We start from the raw sequence: 20,814 nt of genomic DNA on the forward strand, positions 1-20,814 counted from the left end.
ACATTCGAAATCAAAGGTAAGGTTTATAATAGCTTGCCTTAGAAAACATGTACCTATAGGTACACTAACTAGCAAACTAAACATCGATGTTCCGTTAATCACCTACAATTGTTACAAGTCTTCATTTTATATCAAAATACAATGTTTTTTTTTTAAAAAAATAGTATCTACATATTTTATTTTGTGTCTACAACAATACGATAATTATATTGTGACTAAAAATTCTTAATTTTGACTATGTTTTGATGCTTAGCTTGGTTGTATTTAAATTGAATAGTTAAAAAAACACTGCAGATATTTGAATACTGAAAAATTGACTATTGTAGGTTAATATATATAAACAAACAAATATTGTAATTTCATTATATTAGGAAATTATTATATAATATATAATATACAAATAACAAGGTGTTTAGCATGCTTAGAAACATTATCTTATTGTATTATTTTGCATTATAAATGTACATCAGTGTTATCTGTTATTGTTCCATAAAGGTATTAAAATATGAAAACAAAACAAAATATTTACATAATCTGAGATGATCAAATAACTTATTCGTTTTAATATTTTAAAAATTGATTACGAATTCGGAAATCGGAATTCCCATTAATTGTTTATAATATTTACATAATATAGTAATGTAAAATGTAAGTTTTAAAGTGTTTGTAGATAGGAGTAGGTAGATCGCAGATGTGTATACGATTACAAACATGGTGAGACACTATGTATATAATGAATAATGATCTATTAAATATATATACATAGGTTTTAAAATGAGTCAATACTTTTATTTTTCATTTACATATTATACTAAATACTCGTATTATATAATATTACCAGCTACTTATTAATCACTAATCAGCAATGACTATTAATTTTTAGTTTAAGACAAACATTACGTGGGTCGTGGATAAACAAAGTCGACTAAACAATAATCTAACAGTTTTGTAAGAATGTATTTTAAATATGTAAACAAATCAATTGAATAAATTTGATTGACGTTTTATTTTTTCAGCCTTGAAGCTTATTATTTGCGTTGTTTTTTTAAAGTTACTGTTAGTAATATTGCGTTTCCATTATTTTGAATATTAATAATAGGTAAATATTTTATAAGTATGGTATAGATGCTATGGTTTATTATCTATAGTAATTTTATGAGTGATAAAAGTTAAATAATTGATTTATGCAGGATATACCGATTGGTAAACTTTCCGGAATTTTCGTATAAATGAAAACACTGCGATTCTATATACAAACAGTAGATACATCCAATCTCTGCAGGATACGTATATATAATTAAATAACAATTAATTGTTATACGCGCGAGTGTGTCTTTGACAAAAAGTTGACGTATTTTATACACACGCTAACTCGTCCACGGCGAAGGGGTGTAATAGGGGATGAGTATATATAATATGTTATAGCCGGGTGAGGGTGACCGGGCGAGAATGCTGCTTTTCCGCCGATTTAATAACGTTTTCCGACGTACAACAATACTTAACCCTCAGCTCACACGGTCCCGGAAATAATAATAATTTTCTCTGGAATGCGTATTATATGTTTATAATGTAGGCCGCGTTGTTGTATATTTGCAGCTAATAAACAATACCTATATGTTAGTAAAACGTCTTATACGTAGGTAACGTTCACGTATTTCATGTCGTGCTATATTATAGTGAAATGGATAATGCTTGATGATAAAAATGTTGCAATAATAGGTATATAAGTGAACTATAACAATACAGAAGTTTTTATTTTTGAAATGTTTTTTATTTTATTATTAATAGTTAATAATTCGGTTAAAATAACTGTAATGAAAAATATTGAAAAAATTAAAAAAGTACTGAGTCTATTAATCTTTTTTTTTTACAATATGCAATTAAAACTTTATATTAAATGAGTATAATTCTACTTTCAAGCATATTCTACCACTCTCATCATCCTAAACTTCACCAACAACCCGCCATAAAGTTATTATTATGCCATATTACTTGTATGGTTTTGTTCATTCTCACATTTCATCCCTATACGATTTTTTTATCCAAAGAAAATGAAAAAAAAAATACAAATTTCTTAGTAATTAATAGTTTTACGGTAGATTGTTTATATTAATGTCGCTAAAGTCTCTAAGCTATGTATTATATTGTCACCGTCGTCATCAGTTATATCATTGCACCGTGACCGCGGTATATTATATTATTAAAGGGTATCGACTGACAGACGAAAATACAGTAATATTCTGTTATTCTACTTAACTGTCAAAAATTTAGAATATTACCATTACCATCAATATGATAAAGATTGATATAAACAACGTGTACAGAAACGATGTTTAAATATTCCATTGATTACGGTGTCTTATAGACTCTTGACAGGATATTATTAAAATAAATGTTGTGAATTTCCACGTTTCATTTAACGACAATCGTCGAGTAAAATTGATCTGTATTGCAATTTACAACCGATGATGATAAAACTATCGAGGCAATTCAATTAAAATAATAATCGGCCAAAATTACTCTAATAGAACAGTGTCAGCAATTCGATCATCGATCATCGTAAAATGACAATATTTATTTCTTTAGAAATAATATTATATGTATGGTCCCAACTAATGATTTATGATTTTATTTTGTATAAATCGTATTATATTTATTCCTATAATTTTATTTGACTATTTTCGCTAATCATTTTCCAGTCATCACATTTTTTTAAATGTTATCGTTAAAAATTTGAATAATAAACCAACTAGATACTGTATGTGATATGATATTATAATTATTATATCTATCCATAACGTCTCTCATTAACTCTTAATAATTTAAATGTGAATGTGACATTATGACAGTATATGCACGCATATCCATACAATGGAAATTAAGTAAAATTAAGAATGACAAGTACCGCCAGTGTTGTGGGTTTTTGTTTTATAATATTTATTTCATTGATATTTTATCATTTATATTGTAACAGTGTGTGCTAGTGATGACTATATTGCAATATGACATTGGTCGTTTCTATATTATTTAAGTAATGTTTCAATATAGATGTCAGGATTTTGCTATTGTATTATTCTTTTTAAATGATTACACATAGATACAAGTTAGATGTTGGGATTTATTGAAAATTGACTGTTTAATACATATTTTATTTTTATTAAAATGAATTAGTAACTTGTAAAAAAAAATATTCTCTATTTTAGTAATTAGAAGTTTTGTTACAATATACCTTACAGGCAGGAGATAGATACATGTGTCAATTAATAATTAGACCATTTAGTTTGTAAGTTTATATTTGAAATACAATACCACATTTTAACGAATACTATTTAATATTATATATCATTATAAAGCGACTTTTCACTACACCGAGTATTTATGTAAACCGTCTACGATGAATTTATAGTTAAATTAACCAAACCACAAACAATTTTCGTTATTGAGAGATATTATCGTTATTTTAGAATGATTTGAAAAATATAATCATATTTTAATTTTCTACTGTAGTTTATCCCGTGTAATCTTTTCACTTTTTCTTCTATTAAAAGGTATTCAGTAAACATATATAAACACATACGTCATACACACACACACACACACACACATATATATTATGTAGTATATTATCAATAGTGCAATATCATCTTGTTAATTTGACACATATGATGTGACCATATTATATTGTGGATTATAAAAAAAAATAGTTATTTAACCGGAAATTTAAAATTTATTTATTTTCACTAAAAACTTTTTATTTATTTATTTGTATAGATGTGATGATATCACCAACAAGCTTATAATTTTTGTAGAAATTTCAACAATATTATTGAATTATTAAAGCGATAATCCAAAAATAAAACTATAGCTGGATGTAGCATTAAAAAATGTGTCGGATTATTGAGGGTGTCGGATTTACATCACAGTGCTGGAATATCAAGACTACTGTATAGAAATATGAAAAAGTTAGATTTTAAACGAACTGAGAAAAAAAAGATGTGTAAAACTGAATATTTTATTTAAAGTAATATAATGTATATAATATTACAATTATAGTGATATTATGACACTGGAGGGATTTGCCCTATGTATTTAGATGAACTTTTCTGGGAACTGAGAATATTTTCGAGTATAAGTCCTACACATACATGGAAACGGAGAATATTTCTTCGAATAAATGAATTAATGTATACTTTCAACTTTGTAACGCAATTTTATTACGTAAGCATTGTTCTATACAATTCTAAGTACATATATTTTAAGATCCGATTTTTTAGTTTTGATATAAAAGTTAAATAAATTACCTTTGCTTAAATTATTTTTCACAAATATTTATACTATGAAATATATAACGATATCTAAATATATCGAAAAGAAAGTATTATATTGGCACTTAGTAATATTATTCATTTTTTTTTTTTTTTTTATTATAATGAGTAAAAGTTCTTCCACGTTATTTCGAGTACCTATATGAAATAGTTTGTTCGCAATATGTACAATTAAGCATAAACTCAAACATTTTTAAAATCAGTTAAATTTAGATTAAAGTTTAGTATTTTTAAAATTAAAGTTTGTCTATTAAACATATCTATATCAAACTCATAGAATATTATCTTTCTACTATATAGATTATCTGAAATGGTATTCATATGGTTGTATGATTGATTATAGTATACGAAAGCTAGGCTGTAGGTATGATGGGTAGCAATAAACTATAGTTATGTCTCGTGGTAAAAATGTCTATTGAATTGCGGTTCGAGATTTTTTAGCGTATATTTGAATTAATACAAAAATATATTTTTATGGGTACAAATAGTCCACTTAAAAATGTACGATTTAGAATTATTAATTACTATTCTTTTAAATGTTTTTCATATTTTTTAATGTATCGTACCTATTCTGAATATATCATATGTCAATATAATATATGACATTGGTAAAAACTTATTTGAAATCATGTCACATCTAAGTATGTGGCCGTGTACGTAGTTCATATATGTTTTTAAGTTCTGTGAAATTTTTTCGTTATTAATCACACGCGCAGAGCCATAATTTTTTTTTTTTAGGGAGATATTTTAATTTTATAATTAAATATGACGTATGTGGGGGGGGGCTTACACTCTTTCACTATAATTGTAGGCATAAATCTTCGTATTAATAACAGCAGCAAATGTGAAATAGAGTCATCATATGGAAGTATATTTTGTAGAAATCTGAATCGCATTTGAAATCTACTCATATTTTTGACATAATTACGACCGTTTTAACTCCCAAACCACCCGCCTGGCTACGCCACTGTTTGTATTAACAATATAATATAATACATATAATAATATATCATCGTGCTGCAAGTTATGACATAAAATACGAACCCCGCCGTGCAGTCTCCGTCATGCCGATATCGTATCGTCGGCCGTCGCGTGGTGTCATCGGACGTTTCGAAAACGGCTAATAATAATAATAATAATAATATAATATCGAGAAAATTAAAAGGCGTTCAAACGGTGACCAGTTTGTGTGACGCGTGCAGTCACATCGTGTAATATATATATACGTACAGTGCCCGGACGACTAAGGGTTGTCGGTGGTGGGGTATATATTGTGTATAGGTATATACTATATAATATATATACATCATATATATGTACAATATCCAGAATCACGCAGTTTTGATATATATATATATATAAATATGATATTGTAGCCGGAGCAGTATTAATTAATAACGTTGTCAGAGACACACATACTCCTTTCGGTGGTGGTTGGTGGTCGGAGGGTGGTGGCACAGTATCGCTTCGCGCCGGCGGCGGCGTCCTCGGGGGGGTGGGAATTGCGAGAATCGGTCGCCGCGCGTATCACATGGTCGCGCACAACCTGTGACAATCGCCCGCCGCCGCCGCCGCCGCGCACGTAACGTCATGTGTGCGTGCGTGTGCGGCTCCTGACGTTTCGACGGCGGCGTCGCGTAAATTAACACCACTGTCAACAACCGAAACTTATTAATAACTTTTCGATTTGCCCGGTCCGTCCGCCCGCCGGATTAATAGGGGGCGCGACGTCCCCCGAAGTGTCAAAAGGGCGCGCGTTTTCGAAACTTTGGATTTTCGCCGTAATAATATTTTAATAATAATAATAATAATAATAATAACAATAAAGTGTTCCTCCCGTTTTTTACGTCGTATTAAACTTTCATCCGGTAATCGTATAGGTATATCGATCATACGGCGGAGCGTGATGTGTACTTGGATATTTTCATATACTCACGCGATTTGTATAATATATTGTATATATTTTAATTTATATACCTACCTACCTACTCTCGCGTTTTAATTTTAAGTAATACGCGATATTATATTTTAATTACAAGCCGTTTTACACACTTATTTGTCTATAAAGTATAATTAGTTTAATAGCGTACTGTAGTTATTTATATTATCAAAGTAAAAAAAAAAAACAGAGAAAGACGTTGTTCTGTGTTTTATGCGTAATTCAGTACTTATAGGATTGTATTTTCATTAAGATTTAAGATGCTATAAAATATAATTGTTTAGTACCGAAATCAAATAAAAAAAAATGCCAACGGCACGTAGTGTTCCCAAGCGGTCACCCATCTAAGTACTAACTACGCCCGACGTTGCTTAACTTCAGTGATCGGACAAGAACTGGTGTATTCAACGTGGTATGGTCGTTGGCAAAGGCCATGTGGTTATCATTTGTTGTTAAAAGTATATTAATAAATGTCAATAGAGAAAAAGCAAATGATTTCAAATACCCATAAATTAAAATTAAAGTTAGTCTCAATATTTCGAAATTTTCATCGTGCTATAATAATTGACAATTTTAGTAATAATAATTGTTTCAATTTTCATCGATCAATATTATTTTAAATATCATAAAATAAATATTGAAAAATTATTATTTTGTTTAAATTTTCAATTTTGTAAACATAGAAAGTTCTAAAAGTTCTGCTCAGATTATGTTTTAATATGTATTATGCATATTTTATTAAATCTATTGTTTATTATTAAATAAGTACATGGACAGTGGACACGTATCGCTCATAGCACATATCAATAAATATTATTTTTATTTATGTCCAATGTTATGTAATAGGTAGATACCTCGTATGTTAATGTCGCGGGAAATTCGTTATTTTAAAGAGGAACATTATTGTGTGGTATATAAACTAGAATCGGACACACGAAACAAGTTTGACCGCAATTAATTATATTTTGTTAAAAATACGTTTTTGTATCTCGTATTACTTAAATGTTTTAATTTTCAAATATTTTTTTCATTATAATTGTATTGATATCATTATTACCTCTTATATAACCTCCACTGCTAAATGGATGTCAGGACGTTTATATTTTTGAATTTTGAATTTTATAGGACAACTAAATGATGTATCACAAGATATGTCTATATTAAAATCACACACTTATTGGAAATCAAACTGAAATAAAACTAAAATAGTAAAATAGCATTTTGACGCAATGACGCATATATTATATATATCATGAAAACCGTTCACAGTGTTCATTATATTCATACATATGTATCACATGCATCTGTACGATTGTACCATAATTGTACTACATTTAAATGCTTACATGTACACTATGTACTGACATCTTAAATAATTAGTATTTTCTTATTTTGGCATACCTTGTATATATTCTAGACCCTAGTTAAATACTTATCATTTTTCCCTTCCTTCTACAAAATCCGTTACACACGTCACACATACATAAATTATAGATATATATATATAATAGAACATTAAATTTTTATTAGTTTGTAACGATATAATATAAAAAAAACTGCACAAATTTGATTAAAATTAACATAACACATGTTACGTTTCTCTTAGGTCGACGTATAGCGCTTACTGAATTTAAGTCAAGTCGATATAATAAAGACTCAAATCAGTGAGTAATTAAGTCAATAAATTCATTGTTCAATATCAATTTAACGAATTTAAACTTGTACCATTTCGTTAATACCCCACAAGCTTTATTCGTGTACATCATAAATACGTTTTCGTTTATTAATAATATGAATTATGCACCTTAAACATCGTTGCTCCCGTGGTGTAGACGTGGCTTTGACACTGTGCAATATGACAATTAGATGGGAATAAAAGCGGAATAAGGGTTGCGCCTTTTGCTGATTTTTTTTATTTTCTCTCGGATCGAACCATCGCGGCCCACAGTATATAATATAGATCGGTGGTAGATGATTATAAACTTATATTATATTATGTGTATACTATTACCGTGTTTGCCGTCGTTGCAGCGTTTTCCCGCGTGTGCACCGGCAGAACGATCACGTTCCGTCTAGAAAGTGGCCCTTTACATTGCGGTTGGGCGCCCATCAACCGTTACGGACCAATCGACTGCTTCCAATATTATTGTTATTATATTATCACACTATAGGTGTATCATAACGCATACGATTATATTATACACGTGTATATGTGAGTAGAGTAGCTGTTGGTAGTAAGTCTACCTCACCTATATAGGTAGGTATATATTATAATACAGTACGTTCGTATTATACTATAATGTAGGTATAATAATAATAATAATTTTTATTATTGTATTTCTTTTCTGTTGGAATATAATAATGCTCGCAACAGAAATGATATACATGCGCCCGTCGACCGGAAATCGATTGTATGTTATAGGTACGTTATACACGCCTTGTGCGTAGTGTTATAATATAATATATAATATGTGATTCGTGCATTGCATTTATACATATATAATAGTAAACATCTGTAGGTATGTCTATTATTGCTATATATATATACGTTTTGTATGGCTGTACAATATGTTCAGACGTTGCGCCTATGGAAGTCAGCGCCGCCGATGCAACTAGTTTTCTTGCTGCAGTGTGGCCTAGGCGAAATGTATTCCTCGAGGCTTTCAGTATAAGGAAAAAATACGATAATAATTAAAACCGTGTATAAGTATAGTTCGAATCTTTTTCGACGACCTGACATAACCAGAAATATGGCGATTATTTTCGACAATTATTATTTTAATTTGGAGAAACCGGATCCTGCGCTGGGGGCTGAATTTATTAGAACCGCGAATTTGAATTTTCCAAAAAAAAAAAAAAAAATGAATTTTTTTAACAAACTCACCGACGATATGTGATATTGTGAACACAGTCCAAAGATACATATAGATTAATAAAATAATTTATTGTTTAAGTTTAAACATCCATGGTTGAGATGGAAACATTATTTTATTTAGATTGTTTTAGTACATCTAGTTAATTTTTATGACATCGTAGGATATTGAAAAATAAAAAAGTCTCGAATTATTTTTAAAGATCGTTTACTATGGTAATTTTTTTTTGTTAACTATATTATTATTTTTTTTTGTTTTTAATAAGTTGATTATTTGATTAGAATAAGTGTTCAAGGTTACTTAGTTGGAGTCGTTTAGCTTTAGGAGTAGCTTATTGTCAAACAAAAACCACTAACCCTGATAAGGTCGAACAACCAATTGATAAAGGATTGAAACAAATAGCCGAACTGACTCAAAAAAAATATATGTTACAACATACATGTACTTTATCAGTAGACAGTTCTTGTCAAATAATTACAATAGCACTAGCTGCACTCAATAATGCATCACAAAAATACAAGTAGGTACTTCTTACTATGGTCTACAACAGCAGTATAGCAGTGTTAGACAATTTTAAAATATTAAATTTTCCAAAGTGATAGTTTTCAAAACTTAAGTCCTATAGGTTATAATGCTTTGAATAAGTTATTTTATTATAATATAATATTTTTTCTTGTGCAAATCCTAAGTTTTAAAACATATGTCCAGTCTAGGTAAAAAGTGACAGACCATTAGTTCTTCATCCTTGGCTTATAAAATTATTAGTATTACCTAAAATATTACTATTTAATTTTTTTTTTTTCATAAGAGATGAACTAATTAAGAGTATGGAATTAATAAAACACAATTATTGGTATGATGACAAATCAGAAAATGATTTTATGAAATCTCAATACGATATTGCAAATGCAAAATTATTTTATTTGGTTAGTATATTTGTAATTTTCATACTTTTTATTATTTAATATTATCATAATTTAAAGGATTCTATTAGTGTTATGGATCGTGCTTTACAATTAGGAAGATCAAATGCACTTATGTCTTATACAGTAGAAGCAAACACTGTATTAAATAGTATGTCTGAAAAACTTAACTTCGCTGAAAAAGAGGTAGATACCTATAATAATTATTTTATGTTTTCCCCATCACGAAGGTATAAATATTTTATTATATATTTGCATGAATATTTGAACTTTTAGTTTCAGTCTTGTACTGAAGAGATAAGAAAATTAGAAGAAAAATATACTGGATTATTGACTAAGACAACATATGTCATGACTGAAGAAGATATAATCCAAAGTTTGTTTATGGCAACTATAGTTGTATTATCATATTTTTTCTGGTCTATTAGTTAATAATAATAATAATAATAATATAATATGAAATATAAAATAATATATTTTTTATTAACAATGCAAGTATAATATTATATTTAGTTAATATTCCATTATTCCTGTGAACCATCACTGTTAGGAGATTCATAGATTCATCACTTAAATAAAAAATTTTGTCATGGGAGCAGTTGCCCCCATTCACCCCCGCCAAATTACGCCTATGTAAATTTGTGTTCTAGACATGGAGGTTCTTGATATTTGAATTGAAGCTGTAGTTTTATGTTTAGTTTTATCTTCAAAATCATTTTTTATAGTTTTTAATAGTTCTGGTTGATTTTCCTAAAATTAAATTAGTATTAAATTTATTTACTGTACTTTAATGTAACATTTTATAGAAGTTAACATATACATTTAAAAGAACTAGTTTTGGATCTAATTAAGTGTATACATTAAGAAAGTCCCTTATTTCCCTTCTTCAAATAAATTGCTTGAAAATTAGTTTTGAGTTAGATAATTTAAATTTGTAGTTATTGAGTTACCATAACCATAATATGTCTATTTTAACATTATTTTTTTATAAGTAATTTTATATTAGTATTCTGATTGTAGAAGATATATTTATCTCCTAAGTGTTTACTTTTGTCAATTGGTTACATCATTGTCTATCCAAGACATACTGATTGGTGTTGTTGATGTGTATATTAAATATTTCATTATTGTTTTTCATTGAATATCTACTGTTTTTTTCTCGATCTTCGTGAAATGTTTCTGGTTTAATGGATACCCATAAGTTTTGTTAAAAAATTCATCTGTTACATCACCTTGTATATCATCATGTATTGTTGGCTTCAATACACTATTTAATTTATAAATGTATTAAAGTTTTCTACTATTAGAAGTTCTAAGTTCAAATTTACTAGATTTACTTACTGAGATGTTATACCTTCAGATCAGCCTTTGGCAAATTTTGTCTCGAACCATTACTTTTATTTTTAAGTTTATTCAAACCTGATCTTAGATTTTTATTTCCATCTTCCAAATATTTGACTTCATGTTGTAATTCTTTGATTTTAGTATTTTTTTTTTAATTTACATTATAGGTAACCTATGTGGTTTATTCTGAAGTTCTATTTTTTTTATAATATTCTAAAATATAAATTTAAAAAAGAATAGTCAAGTGAGTAACACTCTGCTGTATAGTGGTCACTATAATTGATGTATTAAATTTTAATCCAATGATAGGTATCATTGTATATGAAAAACGATTTTGAACGGAGATGATTTGTGAATATTAAATTTTTGAGTTACAACCATGTAAAAAAATCGATTTGGTCGAAAACTGGTTTTGCGAAAAACATTCCCGTTTTTCCGTCACTTTTTTTTTGTTTTCTCGATTTTTTTGAAAACTGTTGGAAAATGTTTACTCTTGACCTCTATAATGTATCAAGGATATTCACTTTGCCATCGGAAACCACCCCTGAAGTTTGAAATTGAAGCATTATTTTGACAAATTATGCTGTACACAGACACACACAAAAACAAAAACACACATCGTTGTAAAATCAATACATTCATCGCACTTCGTTCAGAATCTAAAAGAGGAGTTAGTTTACTTAGTGAATCACTCTATATACCTAAAATATTACGTACAGACAGTAGGTATATGTGTGTCAAACTGCAGTGATCAATCGTTGTCAGGAATTAAAACACAATATATCAATAAAGAATTACGTACATATACCTGTAAGGTATATATCCGTAATATATACTTCTTACTTATTCGCATATTCTTTATGATTTGTATTGTATATTTTATTATAAAGATTTCTACTTTATGGATATACATATTGAGGTCAAGAGGGTCCTTCGTCACGCAAAAACCCGCGAGAAAAATGAATGGGTGACGTAAAAAAAAAAAAAAAATAAAATAAAACCAGTTTTACTTTTTTGTTTTATTTTTGAGTCATCCCGGCGCTGACAACTATATTACACACAATAATAATAATAATAATATTATTATTATTATCGTGTATACATTTACATGCATATGCGGACGTTACGCAACCCGTAATGGACGTATTATAGGTATGTGTACGCACATTTTGGTCCGCGTCAGTCACTCGCAGTCCCCGACAACGACCACCGTCGTCGCGTTTTACGTCCTCCCCTCTAACATTTAATTTCCAGCGCGTTGGAGATATGTACGAATTAATTAACGCTATGGAATATATTATTTGATATAATATGATAGAAAAAAAAAAAAAACAACCTTATAATATATTATTATACAGCTATATAATATAGTAGTGACTAGTGAACCAGACAGAGACGGAGTGAGACGGGCACGCGTGGAATATGAGAACGGTGCACACACAATATACAGGTATATACCTACGCTATAATACACGTCAACGGGATATAACGAATATTTACGTGGTGAATATTACATACAGGTAATCGTTGTAAATCTTAATGTGTATGTGTGTATTGCAGAGGTGGTGCAGTTTACGAAATCCGAACAATTTTGATGACTTTCTACGTATCTATTATAGGTGTTCACTGCTGTTCGTATATTATTATTGTGCGGCGCGCGGTGTGTAATATTATCTAGTAAACACTGTGCGACATGTGAGTGTATAGTATTTTTTTCAAGCTTTTTCATTCAAGGCTCGACTCGGTTTAAACCCAATGAATCGAAGAAATAATAACGAAACGACAGTCACTTTTTTTTTTTTGCCCGTCCAACGAAATAATGAATGGTAGTATTATACCTGCTGCATGTACATAATATAATATTATTACGCTATGTGTAATATAACCTGTACATATTAATCAAACACTCGTGTGTTGTTCCGGAACTCTGGTCAAGCAAATTCGTTTTTCTATTCGTACGAAATATTTTTTATTCTAATATTAAATATTATTCATTATTATGTATAATATAATATAGGCGATATCTACGTAAATACTAAATATGGTTTCGATTGATTAAACTACGCATGATTAACTCAACTTTTAAATAGTACATAATTGACATTTTGGAATAATCACGTTCCAGAATCGGGTTTTGATCAAAATATTTTGTGAAAAATAGTAACTGGTAAGTGGTAATACAGGAAATAAATAATTATGCTCAAATAAGACAATTTTTTCCAGTATATGTGTAGTTACCTTCAACTGTAATTACTAATTAGAAGTTACTTATAAACGTATCGACGAATCAACAATTCATAATTATTTTTTGATTGCTATTGGAATTAATAATTTGTAAGACTGATACTACCTATTTGTTAAATAACAGTCTATATCTTAGCTTTTAGAAAGGTTCTAAACTATATCGTCTTAATCATAATTTATAAAATATATTTTCGCCAATTTGTTGTTTATTGATAACTCTTTCCGGTTAGTACTCGTAGTTAACTATATCATGAAATTTAATGTTAGCTCATATGTGCAATTTAACGTATAATGAGTTTAAAATACATTGAAAAATATGTTATATAATATGATAATATAAACTACCGTATAATAAGTGTATATTTTTACCTATTAGTGTCAAATGATTTTGGGTACACGTAGATAATTGTAATTGTACGTTCGGCCCAAAATAACATTTTACATTTTACAAATAACATATTTAGATGTATATTTTTTCTTATTACCGTATATAATACATATGTATACCCTATTATACGTTTCTCGTCCGAGGTATAATCTTGGTTAATTACGGGTCACGGACAAAATATTATTATATAGCTGCGGCCAATTACCCGAACTGTGAGGAAGAAAATAAAAAAAATAAATGATCCATAGTTTATAGTGATTCATCGAACTGTGTTATATATATATATATATCGTCTAATTGACGTAGTGAGTGATATTCGGCATAATCGTTTTTCAAATAACTAGTCCTGCGTGAGATTAAGAACAATAGTTATAATAAAGATTATTATAACAGGTGTTCCTCGACAAAAGACGTCGTCGGTCGCAAAATAGTAAAATAATTATACTTGTTATCCGTTTATTTATTTATTTATTTTATAAATTGTAAACGAGTATAAGCTCTGTATAACATGAACTATTTTTTAATTATATTTATAATTATAATAATGATGATAATATTTTTTACAAAATAATATAACTATGACTTCCACGATATTTCTAAGATTTACGCATGTGATGCTGTGCTGTGTGACTCTATGTTTCGCCACCGAACTTTAGCCCATTTTTATCATTATCATTTACGACTATGTTTATACATACTGTGTGGAATAACGATCGAAATGACCGAAAAAATAATTTCTTTTACATTTTTCATATAACAAATCAAAAATAATAATGTTTAACACAAGAATCAGATTCGCAGTAAGTTGAATACAATCAGAGATTTCAGATCAATTTATGGATTGGGTAATTATTTACTATGTATATACCTAATATATTTTAAATTATTTATTTTACTTCTTCGTACATCGCGTATGCCCCGACAACACCACGCAACTAATTTTATTTTCCTTTTTATTCACCTTTTTGTATTATTTTTTACAAACACATATTCTGCATATCTTAACTATGTTCTTTGTAATATCCAAACGATAATAATATAATTAATATTTCAGATATTCGTAAATTTTTCAAAACTTTTAGCACGACTCAAAAATGCGAATTTTCCAAAAATGAAACCTTGACTTTATATATTATCCAAATTTGACGAGATACACATGCAATTATTGTTTAGTAAATATAGTATAATATATTATAATAAATAGGATGTATAATGTATCGTATTATCTGTATTGTTGTACAGTAAGTTAATGAAACATTACCCTTGAAGTGCGCGTGATGTATACAGGTATATCGGAATTCGGAGTGTATAATACACATAGAGGTATATTATGTCCTGCACTCTTGCGGTAAAATACAACCTATGCACGCGCCGGTGCAACGAGGATTAAAAAACAAAATATAGGTCCCCAAAGTACGTGCTACTCGTCGGTCGGTACTGAGAGGAATAAAACGTATATAGGTATACCCAACTCTTTATATATATTAAAATAATATACAAATTATGTTTATGTGTATACACGTGAGAAACCACATCCCTTGTGATCGATTTCCGGACAACCAAAGACGGTGTACAATATTATACCTAATATATTTAGGTATTACCTATGCGAGGTATAATATTGTGTACCAGCGTATATTATATGCTGCGATGTTTTTTTTTTTTTTTAATATCGTTTTTTCCATACCCACACTATCGGGTGTCTTTTTTTCGGTGGATTAAAATCGTATACGTACTTTATAACATATCGATTTAACGTTAGTAACGTAGGTTAGTAGCCTAACAGCCCGTGGGTGGGCTGCAAAACATAGTCATACGAAGAGATTCAGGAGGAAAAAATTATGCTCGATAGGTGAATCTAATTTTTTTTACAGTATATTTTGTTTTCTATAATATTACTTTAATGTTTCGGACTTGTAGACTGAGAAGAGTATTTTTCTGAAAATGTCTACGTATGTTTACCGACATGTTGATTATTACAACACATAATCATTTACTAATATACGTTGATTATCTATCGTTAGAATGCAGAGTGCCTAAAGTATAGTACCACAGTATATATCATTCACTTTTAAACTTAAAGCGCTTGTTAAAATTGAATACATCACTAATCGCTATTTATAATAGAGATTAAAAACATACAAAATACGAATTATAGTTTAATCGATCAGCTGTTTTATAAATGGCCACCCCATCAGCCTATCGCAATATAATAATATATATATTATATAATCTTACGTATATTATTTTACCTATATACACGAGAGCGATTGAGTTTGAACACATGTTGCAGAAAATCATTATTTTTTTTACGCAGAATTATCATCTACAATACAATATGTTATATATAATACATATATTATTGTGGTTTTCGTGTACAGATATTATTTGCAACACTTCACATACAGTTCGTCATGTCTGACCAATTACGTTAGATACAACTACGCGCTACCTATATGTTTATATATATCATACATTTTAATATACGGGTATAGAAGTTCTAGTTCTTATTTTTTAAGGTCACATGTTATATATAATATATATTTCTTAGATTTTTAATACACGATTACATAGTCAATTTTATTTGTAACGTATGGATATAATATATCCATTATACGTATTGTATTTAAGCGAATTTCTCTGCAGACGTTTGAGTTAAAAAAAATAAATAAGGTGCCGGGATGTATGGTTTTTTATTTGTTCGAAGATGAACAATCATTCTAGTAGTTTGTATAATTATATATGTATCATTTTAAACTCACGTTCTATTGATGTTTTAAACAGTGAAAGCACATCATTTCGGAGGTTAAGATTTCAACCGTGCAGCTTTTATCTTACTCTCGTGAAACCAACTCGTTGAAAAATTGCAAATCAGTAATCACTGTAACAGAACTCGAGTACATATTTTTTCTAGATACACTGCAATATAGTGTATGTACCACGGTATAAATATTATATTGTTAAATCGTAGGTGTTAAAGTCGATATATTATCGAACGCTCATTGTTTGTAGGTACATTATTTTATTTACAAATGTATACAATGTAGGTATGCATAATTATTAATATATCGTGTATATAAAGAATCGTTATGATGTATCGTTTTCGCGCTTCGATTAATGGTCACTGGCTATAGTACACCTATATAATATAATATATTATATATTATTATGGATATACGACGGTACTTATACATTTTGACGAATGCTTTTCACGTGTATACAGTCGTTTTCGAAGTATTAGAAAAACCGAAAGCGGTATCATAAATCAGCTCGGTAAAACACTTCTCGCGGGTCTTCTACTCGAGGACACGGGTCGCGCACTTTTAACTCGAAAAAAATTAATATTATTTATTGTATATACGCATACTTATAACACGTCGTATATTCTATTATGTACGGGCGCGACGACGTCATCTGCATCGCAGCCAGCGCGGACTATATTACGATACGTCCGTCGATTTTTCAACTACACACGTCATATACGAGTACATCTCCGCGGGGCCCGTCGGTCACAAACTCGACGATTTCCATTATTATATTAGGATTTATTTTCGTAAATTATTTTTCCTCCCAAAACGACTCAATAATAATATTATATGTTATAATATATTATATAGGTATGTACACCGTACTATACGTGTTTATATACATATATATGTATATAGGATACCTTCAATATAATAAGTACACGAGCGGCCGACAAGCGTGCAGCGTGTTATATTCTTCAAACGTTTTATTATATTAAATTATTATTATATTGTTTCGTTTTCGCCCCGAGGCATTGTCCTCGCGCTCGCGTGCGCCCTCGCACACACACACACACACACGATGTATGAAGAGAGGACGACGAAGATCCATTCGACGCGTGAAATATCGCATGTCCTTAGCACAGTCGGCCATTAATTTACCGCCGAAAAAATATCTACCACGGTCTATACCTATACGTATAGGTACCTACTTTATTGTGTACAGTGTACATATACGTATTAAAGGTATATTATGGCGCACAATGAATGAGACGGTACTTGTGTGTGTGTGTGTGCGTGTGCCGGCTTCAACGGCCGTTCTCGTCGCGTTGTTATACTGCTGCGCAGTCAGTGATTATATTAATTTTTTATAAAAATATATTTTATTATTAACATGCAACTCTTTTCTTCGCTCCGTCTGCGCCTGTGCATCATTCCGATTTGATGACAATGACTAATGAGCTATTATACTATTACAAATATATTTTAATAATATGCTCGCGCGAGCATTTCCCCTGCCCCCGTAGACGCCGCCACGACGACTTTATCACAATTGTGTTTTCGAGTGGGTATATACTGGCTGCAGCATGCGTACAACAATAATTATTATAATGTACTCGCTCGCGTCTCGTTCAATTTGTCGTCCGTCTTCTCTTTCGGGCGGGACACTTTTTTGTACGATAATAATAATAATAATACAGGTATGCGCCCGTTTCGGGTGAATCATAATAATATATATATATTTAATATTTATACTAATATAACATCATTATTGTTACCATCACAATATATGAAATTGATGATATTATATGCGCGAGCCTTCGTCACAGAACCACCCCCGCAGCGCCACCGTGATTTCGACGGGTGAGATGTTATGATGGATGCGTCGTATAGTATAATATATAGCTACACCGCTTATATATAGCCTAAAGTGCAGTCAATTATCGTGTTGCGTCCCATCGAGGGATGCACTTGGCCGTTGGACAGGTGGGAAAATAACGTGTTGAATTCCCACTGGACCGCTTCTCGTTTTTAGGTTTTGATGGAACACAATAACATAATATGTACACGTTATCGATTATGACTATTGTCACTATAATAATTATTATAACTATATATACAATATACAATATACATCACATTATATATTATATAATTAGTATAATTCATTCATTTCACTACATACCTACTAGAATCGGCATTCCGAAAAGTTAACTTAAAGGATAACGCTATTATAATATTATTGTGTTTATTAAATAATTAAAATAACTACTGTTTGTAAAAAAAATCACTACGATTGTAGCGACCGCTAATTTTTGTACATCTTCCGGGACACCGTCTAAATTTTCCTACCGATCTAAGACTTCTTCACCTCTGAGGAATGTCAAGCGTGCATTTTTTTCGTACCCATGCACTTTGACGATAAGAATTGTTATAAATGTATTAATACATTATTTTTGTTGCGCATGCGTTATCTCGATTGACATGATTTTAATTTTCTGTACAATTTTCAGATGAACATTCGGACATACCCGTCGGCGTAACCGAGTCGAACAACTGGTGTAGCTATTCGACGTCGTCGTATTCGCCGAGTGCTGCTCCACTCGGAGGAGCTCCATACGTCGCGTATCCTGACGCTACTGGACCTGCCGCAGCCATGGCAATGGAAACTCCCTCGACCTGTAAGTATATACTGTATAATATACGATAGCAAAGTTGTAAAATATATATTTAGGCTGATTTTTAAACTATGAATTTATTCAAACTCTGATTTTTTACGGCATGAATCTGAGTAAAGACGGTACAAATTAGTAAAAATAATACTATTATCAAATATATAATGATTTTTGTTTTTTAAGTTTTAAATCAATATCTGAACTGCTATGAATTATGATGTAGTCTGGTAACAATATACTAGAATTGTTATATAGGTACTATTAAATAATATTAATATATTTTGCTAATTGTCAAGTGTTTTTCTGTTTTCGAGACACGTTAATACTGTTTTGGTCATTCGACTATAAAAATATCAATTGTACCTATATCTCATTTTCTACTTATCTACCCTATTGCTGTTAGTATTATCTTTGTAACACCTGAACTGGACGAATTGGATTATCTTAAAAGTCAAATTATCGTTTTGAATTGAATATTTTATACTCGCGTATTTTATATAGACACAAGCTAGACGAGCTGAGAGTTATATTTTCGTAGGTTCCTGTTGCATTTAAAAACATGTTAATCGTAAATATATTCTCAGTGATGTTATAATATAATATACGATTTTCGTTCACTCGGAAAAATTGCAAACAATATTACTGTGGATGTAATACGGGTATACCTAATACTATACGAACGCACGAGATCAGTAAAAACACGCTACTTAATATATATTTATCATTACAATATTATGATACAATATTATGTACCATAATATATAATATATATATTATATAATATTATAATGATAAACAGTATATAAAATGTGGACGGACGCATCGATTACTGCGAATTAGCGTTCGAAAATATCATATTTACTATTATACGTATACTTGAGGAAGATCGACGTCGTGTGTGTTCGTCACGCGATGGTTACGTGCATCCGCACCTACATTATAGCTACATTAGGTCCTCATGTATTCAATATTCATATACTATACCTATTCATATTCAGCGTGTGTATGCCTTCAGAAGCTCTCAAATTGCAAAAATCCTCCGAGTTCACCCTAAAACTCGGATCAGTCGTTCGAATCAAATGATATAGTATTATATACTGTAGGTAGGTAGATAGTATAGGTATTTATACACTGTAATGTAGACTTGGTTGAAATGTATACACGAAAATTGTGACAACACGTCGAAATCGACTAACTACTACTTTAGTGTAAAATTACAATATAATAATATATACTTACATCTAAAAATACATAAACTATTAATTAACAAATTTTGAAAAATTATCATTTACTGTTTTATAAACCTTTGAAAATCTTAATGATTAAATTTTTAGAAGTAAAAAAAAACATATATCA

General features: G+C 29.8%; 2 protein-coding genes and 1 non-coding gene across 3 annotated transcripts in view; 2 read left to right on the plus strand and 1 right to left on the minus strand.

The window, feature by feature from the left end:
- LOC114125667 (protein lozenge-like) overlaps nt 1-20,814 on the plus strand; it is a 42,033-nt gene that overhangs the window by 15,690 nt on the left and 5,529 nt on the right. The window contains exon 5 of the mRNA XM_050202740.1: nt 19,297-19,464. Coding sequence (XP_050058697.1) covers nt 19,297-19,464 — 168 coding nt within the window. The remainder of the gene's footprint in view (nt 1-19,296; nt 19,465-20,814) is intronic.
- LOC114128438 (5S ribosomal RNA) lies at nt 6,572-6,690 on the minus strand. Its single transcript, XR_003592754.2, has one exon. It is a non-coding gene; the product is annotated as a 5S ribosomal RNA (ribosomal RNA).
- Nucleotides 9,244-10,550, plus strand: LOC114128437 (uncharacterized). The gene is made up of 5 exons (XM_027992958.2): nt 9,244-9,352; nt 9,419-9,657; nt 9,946-10,063; nt 10,121-10,246; nt 10,337-10,550. The coding sequence occupies exons 1-5, from the start codon at nt 9,350-9,352 to the stop codon at nt 10,490-10,492; spliced, it is 642 nt and encodes a 213-aa protein (XP_027848759.2). The 5' UTR covers nt 9,244-9,349; the 3' UTR covers nt 10,493-10,550.

Source organism: Aphis gossypii, chromosome 3, assembly GCF_020184175.1.
Source record: "Aphis gossypii isolate Hap1 chromosome 3, ASM2018417v2, whole genome shotgun sequence".
Classification (NCBI taxonomy): domain Eukaryota; kingdom Metazoa; phylum Arthropoda; class Insecta; order Hemiptera; family Aphididae; genus Aphis; species Aphis gossypii.